The sequence below is a fragment of the Zingiber officinale genome, chromosome 7B (assembly GCF_018446385.1).
Source record: "Zingiber officinale cultivar Zhangliang chromosome 7B, Zo_v1.1, whole genome shotgun sequence".
In the NCBI taxonomy this organism is placed as follows: domain Eukaryota; kingdom Viridiplantae; phylum Streptophyta; class Magnoliopsida; order Zingiberales; family Zingiberaceae; genus Zingiber; species Zingiber officinale.
Window position 1 is genome coordinate 106,376,295 of NC_055999.1, and position 10,831 is coordinate 106,387,125.

Genomic DNA, 10,831 nt, shown 5'->3' on the forward strand with positions numbered 1-10,831 from the left:
CAGTAGGAGTGGGACCCACATGAAGGGCGCTGGAATTTCATTCTGTTTAAATTTCCCTTTACAAAAATTGTACAAGTACAGAACTATTTCTAGCAACCCGCATCTTCGATCAGACATGTGCTTGATCAATCAAGCAAGTTCTTGATGGATCAAAGCACACTTTGATCGAAGTACAAGATCGCTGGCCTCTTGTGTTAGTATTCAAAATCGATACAAAGAAAACTCGACTAATTATGCAGCGGAATTAAAAAACTAGTTGTACCTTTCCTTTGTAGCTAAAGGCATCTTGATCTTCTGCCGTATTTCTCTCCTCTTCTTGGACGTCGTGTGGGCGACGATCTACCAAGACAAAAACCACCATTCCTCTCGTTTCTCCAAACCATCGGTTACAAAAGGAGGCTCTAGGATGGGGTACCTTCTAATCTTCTTTCTTCTCTTCTTCTTCCTCTTCTTCCTCTTCTTCAAGCTTCCGCCCACCAAGGGAGAAGGGGCACCGGCCCTAAGCAAGAAGGAGGGGTCGGCCTTAGGTGGAGAAGGTGGCGCCGGCCACCAAGGAGGGAGGAAATGAGGGGCGCCGACCCTAGGCAAGGGGAAAGGGGCCGCCAGCCACAAGGAGGAGAAGAGGTGAGGGAAATTTAGAAAATTAGGTTTTAGGAGCCACCACCTACTCCTTTTTATAGGATTATCATCGGTTACAAAGAAAGAAAAATAACAGAATTCTGTTAAGAAAAAATCTCCCTTTCTATAACCAAGTTAAGTTAAACCAAACCAAGTTGTGGATGGGTGGATGTGAGGCCTTATATAGAGGTTACAACAGGGACCTAGAGAAGGAATTGGTTTAGGCCTCCTGATGGGCTTGGGTTTCCTGTGTTCGACCCGAACACCCACCCCAAGTCCATCAATAATAACATATACTACTAAAGGGTTATTATTGAACTACCGCACTAATCCCATATTACAATATGAGCTCCTTCTTATCATGAGTGCGTTAATTTCCCTGTGTTTAAGATATCGTATGTTCGTTAATTAATTGAGTTATTGACAACCCAATTAATTAACATTTGATTCCAAGAGTAGTACCACTCAACTTTATTATCATACCGGACTAAGTCCACCTGCAGGATTTACATGATAATCCTTATGAACTCCTTAAGGGGGCATCATTAGCCTAAATAATTAGGACACAGTTTCCTTCTATAATCAACAACACACCATATAAATAATATTATCTCCCAACTCATCGGGTCTATTGATTTAACGAATAAATCTCACCTATTGATAAGTTAAAAAAATAAATACTAAGTATACGTACTTGTTATTATATAGAGATTAAGAGAACGCACATCCATAATAACAGAGGTTCTGTTCTTTTATGTAATCAGTACAAATCGAACAACCTCAAACGGTCTTGCTCAATACAGACATAGTGTACTAGTGTAATTTTATAGTCAATATAGACTAATACCAAATTACACTACAACCGTTTCAATGGTTTGTCCCAATCCATTTTGGTTGTGAGCTACTATTTATAATTTATAAGGAACCGATAACATGATCTTCTGTGTGACACCACACACCATGTTATCTACAATATAAATTAAATGGGCAACTGCATTGACATATAAATATAAAATACAAACATTTGACCAAAATGATTCTCATTTCAAAATATTTCAAAACAGATGTCCATACAAAAGTTAGACTTATAGTATACATCCCAACACTACAGTCACCATAACCGTCAATATTGCCTTAAGATTGTTGAAAAATTTATAGAGGTAGATTTGCTTGGTGTCGATTCAACAGTTGGGCCTGATTAGCCATCTCAACAATGAGTCAATGACTCTAATCGTTGGAGCTCTGTATGGAGACATAGACCTTGTCCCATTTATACTCTCAACACATCTTTTCGATTATCGAGACACCCTTTTAGGTAATAGACGTACCCTTCTTGGTATCGTCATTACTGACCTAATCTCGTTGGTATTCGAGTTATCCCTTCGGGTAAGCTTATCCCTATAGATAAGAGTATTAAGGTTAATATGAAGGCTAGACATTCTTTCCTTAAGACGATATTATCCTACCTAGGTGCTTATAGTTTATTAGCAATTTTCTTTCAAGATACAATGACTTACGTTTGAAATAGGAACACTCCAAATTTTGAGTCCTATCAAACTTTCAAAGCCTTAGAACTTTTAAGAGATGACAGAGAAAAGATAAATCAAGAGGAGAATTGACAACTTAAATAATTTGAATCAAAGGAATGAAGTTTCTTTTATAGAGATGAAAGGTTACTCCCAAGAGGTGAAAGATTTGTTTCTAAAGATGAAAAGACATGGGTAAGTCTTTTCACTTAAACCTTTTCAATTATTATTAATTAATTCAATTAATTAATCTAATTAATTATTACTTAATCTATTATACATATTAATTAAACAATTAATTAATATCATAATTATGATTAATCTTTTAATCAATCAATAAAATTAATTATAATTTCGCACACCACAATAGTTCCGCATACTCGAGTTAGCGTTCATGTAATCTCATTCATGAATCCAACTCATGTGCGAGTCAAACTTCAGTCCGATCATATCGTATCAATCATTCATTAGACATTAATTTCTCATTCACTCGAGAAATTAGTTTATGAAAATTTACTCATGAAATAGTCGTATTATCTCTATTTAATTTATTGGTCACCAAAACTAATTTTCCAACCGGTTCGGGATTGGAGATAGCATCCCCATACCCGCCTCCCTTCAATTGCGAGGATTTTAAAAATCCCTGAATCTAAACCCATGCCTGAAAAGACTCCCTAAACCCGCCTTTGTCCGACCCGTGGAGAAAATTATCATCCCTATTAAGAAGGCTGATAGACCTAAAGAATTTTGAATCAATTCAAATCAAAACCAATATAGTTTTATAACCCTCCTTAGGCTACGTTTGGTGAGGGGTAATCAAGCTTGTAATTAGGGCTACAAATGAATTGAGTCGGCTTGCGAGCTTTTCGAGCCGGTTCGAAAAATATTTGATTTGTATTTGAATTTATCGAATTCGAGATGAACTCGAACATGTTCGAACTTTTTTTCGAGCTGAACTCGAGCCCAAATTATATTGTTTAAGCCGCTCGCGAGCCTTAATATTTAATAATATAATTTAAATATATATTAAATAAATAAATTTCGAGCCTTTCAAAGCTATTTTCGAGCAATAATTCGAATGATTCGTAAACATGTTCAAATATTTCGAGCCGAACTCGAACCAAACATTTTGAATTTTTCAAGCTTCGAATCGAGCTCGAATATATCTATTTCGAGCCGAATTTGAGCTTTAAATTTTTCTGCATATTCGGGTCGATTCGATTCGTTTACACCCCTACTTGTCATGTAATCAGGATTACATTACAAAATTAATTACTTTGTTTGGTATAATTGTAAACTTGCAATGTAATGTAATCTAGATTAAAAAAATAATAAATTTTTGTAATTTAGATTACATTACAACCCTAAGATTTAATATGTCAAATATACTCCTAGTTCATTTCTTGCACCAACTGATCACCGGCCGCCTCTCGTCGGTCATCGTTATCGGCCACCCGTAGATCGTCGTCGCCCGCCACCTGTCGTCTCCGACAGCCTGCCACCATTGTCGGCTGCCCATCGCCATCGTCGTCAGTTGTCGTCGTCCATCGTTATCGACCGTTGTCGGCAAAAGTCACAGTATATTTTTATCATTTTATAATAATATGAATTACATTCCTTATAAAAAATAATGGGCATCAAATAAAAGCATATAATCATCATTGTAATAAAAAATTACATGTATAATATACAACTCTTTCACTAAACATAATAGTGTAATATAAATTATATTACATTACATTATAAATTTAATTATATTACTAACTTAATTATATTAAGTCCAACCAAACATAGCTTTAATATATACTTTCGGATCTGAATTCGATAATATAAATTGAGAATAGCAAATTTTTAAATGGATAAAGTACAAAAATTTAGTGACACGAGCATGCAAATTCTCGTAATTATTTCATAAAAAAGGGAATATATAGAAAATGTTATACATATTTTTAATATTATAAAATTAGGTACGGAGATGAGTAATAATGAAATTTCATAAATCATTTTGTAATCAGATTTTTAACCAGTATTATGGTCAAATATCATGGATAGTTAAGCCACTAATCAACTGACGGACTATGTGTGCTTTTTCTCAGAGATCGTCAATGAAGAAAATGAAGGATCCTAAAAGGGCACTCCAAAAGAGGATTAGATTGGCCGAGGGACGGATTCCGGGCCACTCCGACGCTCAAGTTAAAGTTTACTTGAGGTGGTATCTTGAAAGGAGAAGATCGAGAAGAAGGGGAGAACCTAATGGAATTGAAGAGAAATTAGAATAAGGATCCTTTGTCATTACCTTTGTGAGTGTTTATATAGTTATTAGGAGAACATGTCTACGTTAGCTGAAGTGTCATTGTATGAGCCAACAAGAAGACTAGATTCGACAGTTGTTAGCTGTCTTTCCATTCACAATGTGCCAACTATTTGAAGGAGAGATATATTCTGATATCCTAGTAACTGTCTTTCCATTCATTCAACGCCACTTTCCCTAGAATATTCGTGGAGGAATGATCTTTAATGATGAGGAGGTTATCTCATCCTTCACGTGCTTTAAGCAAGCCACGTGAGGTATGAACTGGATTTGAGGATAAGGAAATGAAGTTATTTTGGAGTGACTTTGAGAATAGATGGAATTAAGACCTAAGATTGAGCCAGGGGGAGTGTCGATGAATGGAGACGAGCCGGGAAGACACTATCGAGATCAGTCACTAAGACTAAGATGGAGACGGAGTTTGGGTGAGTCGATGAGACTGAAATGCAGAAGGAGTTGGAGATCGTCGGTGAGACTGAGTTAGAAGGAAACTAGTTGTTGAGGTGAGACTAAGGGGGAGTCGGTAGTTGAAACCGAAACTAGAGGATGTTGAAATCTGAGACTGAGATGATGTTGAGATTTGAGATTGGGAAGATGCCGAGACCCAAGACTAAGATGAGAGGATGGTGCACTATAAAAAAATACAGCTTTACTGACGGAATTTATGCCGAGATTGAGAGGGAGTTAGTAGCAAAAACCGAGACTGGGATGGAGTCGAGGCGCCAAGATCATAGACCGAATCCTAGGAAATGTCAGGATCGAGAGCCGAGACAGTAGCCACTCCAATGGACATGTACTTAATCAAACTTTGAGTCTCTAGGGATGAGTGTACGGGGCTAAGTGGGTTAGACCCGTGTCTGTCCTAGGATGCGTTTGACCCTTCATGCGTCTCCACCAACTATTTTTCGCCTTTGTTATTCAATTCCTTCCTCAACCATAAGAGCAAGTATAAAAAAGAAACAAGAATCTGCCTTCTTTTGTTCTTTTTCTTTCGGCGTCGCTAGGCCACACCAGATTAATCTCTTTTGGAGAAGTCCAAAAGAGGCGTCTTTAAGAACAAGACGCGAGCTAGAGTTGGAACTCAAGAAAGGTATATAATCTTGAGCCGTCTAGATCTTCCTTATTTACTCCATATCCATTGAAGATTTCACTTAGTCCACAGGAAGCAATGTCGACCAGCACAAGCACCAGCAATCTCCATGCAGCTCTGCATACAATCAGGTCAGCAGCTAACACCAACCTGCAGAATGTTTCCTTCTACCAATCTACGCCCAGTTCAAGCTCTTCCCTGCTGACAGAGAGCTCAATGAGCATCAACATCTCCACAGATAGAGAAGGTGTTCAATTTTTCTGTGCGATATTGGACGAGATGATGGCACAAGGAGGTAATCTGAAGAACCTCATGAACTTGTCGTTTCATGGTGTACAGTGGGAGCAAAGGCAATTGCAAAGCCTGTGTTCATTTCTCGCTACCAACTCGAGCATTAAACACTTTGAACTCGAGAGATGCATGTTTGAGAAAGAAGGCTTGCAAGAACTATCAGGTGTGTTCGAAAGGAATGTAGGAATTAAAGCAGCTGTGTTCTCGGAGTGCCATATCGAATCGACTGGTGCGAGGTTTCTCTCCTTGGCATTGGGAAAAAATGATACACTGGAAGAACTACAGATATGGGAGGACTCAGTCGGTTCAAAGGGAGCTGAAGACCTTGCAAGAATGATTGAGGTGAATCCAACACTCAAGTTGCTAATTGTATTTGACAAGGAATTTTTTACTGCAACACCACTGATCTCTGCAATACTAGCAAGGAATCGAAATCTGGAAGTTCACATATGGAGTAGAGATAATAGTGAGAGGAGCTCCAAAGTCGTCGAGTTCACCCCTGAAAGCAACACCCTCAGGATCTATAAGCTCAATGCTTCAGGTTCCCAGAGAGTGGTCTGTGCATTGGCATGGAACACCACTGTTAGGACCTTAGACATGACGGGAATCAAGCTGAAAACAAGGTGGGCTAGGGAATTCAGAGTATCCCTGGAACAAAACCAAACCCTGAAGGACGTCAAGTTATCGAGAGCTGGCCTTCGAGACAAGGCAGTTGTTTACATAGCTGCTGGGCTTTTTGTGAACCAGAAGTTAGAAAATTTGCAGCTAGATCAGAATCGGTTTACTGGAGTTGGGGTGGATCACTTGCTTTGTCCATTAAGCAGATTCTCTCCAGTGCAAAAGCAAGCAAACACCTCTCTGAAGTCATTGATTTTGGGGGGTGGAAAAACAAAAATAGGGAAAGATGGTCTGATAGCAATACTGAGAATGTTGGAGACAAACCAGACAGTGACGCGATTCAGTATCAGTGGTGATACGAGTATGAAGCCAGATGATATCATAAAAATCTTCAGGGCCTTGGAAAGGAATGCAACTTTACGATGCATATCGTTGGAGGGATGCGTAGGTGTTCAAGGGGATATGGTGTTGCAGACCATCATGGAAACCTTGCAGACTAACCCATGGATTGAAGAAATTGATCTTGCTAGAACTCCTCTGCAAATTTCCGGAAAGACAGACAAGATTTACGAGAAGCTAGGACAGAATGGTGGCATTGTGCCAGAGGATGACTTTGGTACTGATTTACCACTTACTTCACCCAGGTGCTGCAGAATTTTCTTCTGTGGGCAAGAATATGCTGGTATGATGACTGTTCTTATGAACAGAATTACTAGTTCCATGCTAACCGATTTTTGTTAACTGATAAAGTAACTTCAGATTGGTTGCATGAATATTATTTCTCACATTTCAATGACTTGTATCTCGATACAGGAAAAAACACTCTGTCTAACTCCATTTTCCACAGCATGAACACAAAGTTGCCTTATGCAGATCATATGAGAACTCTGGTGATTTCTGTCGAGCAGATTATGCGAAGAACCAATGTCAAGATAAAGATTGTATATGATGGTGACATAAAAATCTCAATCTGGAATTTTGGTGGCCAACATGAAAATTTTGAGCTACATGACCTCATTTTTCCAAGCTATGGAAGCCCATCTTTCTTCCTGATAGTATCCAGTTTGTTTCGAAATCATCCAAGCAAAGAACTGAAGAGCCCTGATGAGATTGAAGATGATATTCTGTATTGGATCAAGTTCATAGTTTCTAACTCTAGAAGAGGATCATCGCAGTTAATGCTCCCGTATATCTTGATAGTTCTCACTCACTGGGATAGAGTTTCCCCACAATCCAATGTCCTGCAGACAACTGCAATTTCCATCCAAAGGCTCAGGGAGAGATTCCAAGGTTTTGTCGATATCTATCCTACAGTTTTTATGGTGGATGCAAGATCATCGATGTCAGTAAGTAAACTTGCACGGCATTTGCGAAAAACTAGTGAAACCATTCTCCAAAGAGTTCCCCAAGTTTTTGAGTTGTGCAATGAAATGGCAAAAATCTTATCTGAGTGGAGGTCTGCAAATGCAAACAAACCAGTAATGAAATGGAAGGAATTTTGTGAGTTGTGCCAGCTTAAGGTCTCGCCACTAAGATTACGGTCAAGGTTCAACAATGTCGATAGGTTGGAAAAGCGAAGGTGTGCAGTTGCAAATTCTTTGCACCTCATTGGGGAGGTGATCTTCTTTGAAGACCTCAGGCTTCTGATATTAGACTGTGAATGGTTTTGGGGTGAGGTTCTCAATTTGCTTGTGAGACTAGATGTATCAAAAGCCGAAAGACGAGAGAAAGATGGTTTTATGAGTAGGAGAGAGTTGGAGAGGATTGTAAGAAGAACAATGCAAAATCAGAATTCTTGGATGGGCGCAAATGTGTACGATAACTTGGAAGCTACCGATCTGATAAAGATAATGCTAAAGTTAGAACTATGTTATGAAAAAGATCCTGGTGATTCAGAAGCTCTTCTTTTAGTTCCATCACTTCTTGAAGAAGGAAGAGGGGGACTACAAAAATGGCAAGTAAACACAAGTGAGTGTGTTTATGTTGGAAGGAAGATGGAATGCGATCATTCGCATATGTTTCTAACAAAAGGTTTCTTTCCAAGACTACAGGTATATGAGTTTTACACCCTTGTTATATCTTTACATACACATTCTTCATGAAGTTTAAAAAATTGAATGATAAAAGCCATGAAGAGAGAGAGAGAGAGAGCAATAGATAATCAAATTGCAAAAGGGAAATCATGCTTAGTAACCTAAACATAACATAATGCACACTGATAATCTAACAATTTGGAAGTTAAATTCAAGTATGTTTCATTCAGGAGACATAATGACTTAACACTGAAAAACAATCATGAGATGAGTATATAGAATGACAGGATTAGTTGGGAATTCATGATTGAAAACTCCTAATCTTGTTTGTAATCCTAATGTTTTTATTCATTTTTTGAATCATGATGGTGGGTTCTGTAAATCTCTTTGGCTCATGCATCATTCTATTTGCTCTAAGCTTTAATACAAGATCATGGAAACTTATGTTGGGATTTTGAACTTGGTGGTGTTATTATTATTTCTAAATTTTCTAAATCAGGTGCACCTTTATAACGAATTATTGAGGTTGAAGAGCCAACAAGGAGCAGTTTACAGGCTAGAGAAAAACCTCATTGACATTTACATCAATGGAGTTCACATTCAGATTGAAGCTGGTGGCCAACTGAGTTCTTATGTTGATGTCATTGCTTGTTCTACAAAGAGCATTACTGAGACTGTGAGACTATTTCACCAGTTCATAATCCCCGCAATCCAAAGCATAGCCCTCAGCATCACTTTCACTGAGAAAATAATAAGACCAGACTGCGTCAAACATCGAGTTCCATCTAGATTGAGAACTACTCAGTGTGTGCCTCTTCAACAGATAAAGCAGGCTCTACTGTCAATGCCCGCAGATAGCATGTATGATTACCAGCACACTTGGAGTTCACTTGTAAGCGATAACAAAATCATCTTACAGTCAGGTTCTGATTATGCAAGAGAACTACTTTCTGATGAGGACTTCCGAGAAGTGCTACATCGAAGGTACTATGACCTGCATCATGTTGCTGCTGAACTTGCTGTGCCAACTGATAACCCACAGGAATCTCCACAAGTAGATGCAAATGAGACTCAATACACGGTCGAACCTTCTATAACTGGCATCGCAAAGGGTGTAGAAGTAGTCCTGCAGAGACTTAAAATTCTTGAACAAGAGATTAAGGATCTGAAGCAGGAGATTCAAGGACTCAGATACTATGAACACCAGATCCTAATTGAACTTCACAGAAAAGTAGACTATATCATCAACTTCAACATCGACATGGAGGAAAGAAAGGTGCCACGGTTGTTCTATTTTGTACAAATACAGAACAATGCCAGAAGACTCATCACTGGTCTAGTTCCCGGAATGACTGCCCTTCGTCTGCATATGTTGTGCGAGTATCGGAGAGAAATGCATGTCGTGGATGATCAAATAGGGTGTGAACTAATGCAAATGGACAACCAAGCAATCAAGAGCCTGCTACCTTACATGGCTGGCCTGATGAAGCTCCTGACTTTTGCTCTCAAGATAGGAGCCAGTGTTGTGGCAGGCATGGGGCATATGATACCTGATTTGGCTCGGGAATTCACGCACTTGATGGATTCCTCGCTTGTATATGGGACAGCAGCCATGGCAGCCGGGGGGCTCTTTGGCTACATGGTGACCGGACAAGCAGCAAGAAGATTCAGAAACAGGAGTGGAGAAAGGAATATTGCGCAAGAGGTGGTTGGTGCTGAGCAGTGGCTAGTAGACTTCTTGAAATCTCAAAAGATCACAACTGGGAAGGACATAGCAGAGAGGTTTGGATTATGGAGGGTGAGGTACAGGGACAGTGGAAGCATTGCATGGATTTGCAGAAAACACATGATACTGAGAAAATATGAAGTAGCAGAAGTGCCAGTTTGAGAATTGCCACACAGAGTTAAGGATGAAAAAAGTATTAGTTTCTTGTTTGTGTTTATTAGATGGTTAAACTTTTCTCTCCTCTTTCCTCTCTTCCAAGTAAATAGGAAAACTTGAAGTTTTATATATTTTGTCCTTTTCGCTCTACTTCTACCTGTTTTCATCCAAAGCAATAATTGTATAGGCAAGTAAACTGAATGCGATGAAGAATAAAGGCAAAATGCTCTAAGTACCTCGCAGAGCCCTCCTCACTGCTCATCATCTATCGATTCCACGCTGCACCAGCCATGCGGGGCAGGACCTCGATGGTTATAGTTTCGTGGTACCTTGCGAAAGCTCCAGAATGATGATTTTGTATGTATCTCACTAGATTGTTATAGTTCCTTTTCAACTAGGAGCTATGTGAATGAAACAATTAGATAAAATTTAGTCTAAGTAATTGTTTCACCAGTGACTGTA

General features: G+C 39.0%; 1 protein-coding gene across 1 annotated transcript; it reads left to right on the top strand.

Moving 5' to 3' along the window:
* The first annotated feature begins 5,550 nt into the window (after positions 1–5,550).
* On the top strand, positions 5,551–10,803 carry LOC122006742 (protein TORNADO 1-like). Its single transcript, XM_042562347.1, has 3 exons — positions 5,551–7,136; positions 7,268–8,505; positions 8,987–10,803. The coding sequence occupies exons 1-3, from the start codon at positions 5,624–5,626 to the stop codon at positions 10,373–10,375; spliced, it is 4,140 nt and encodes a 1,379-aa protein (XP_042418281.1). The 5' UTR covers positions 5,551–5,623; the 3' UTR covers positions 10,376–10,803.
* The last annotated feature ends 28 nt before the right edge of the window (positions 10,804–10,831 follow it).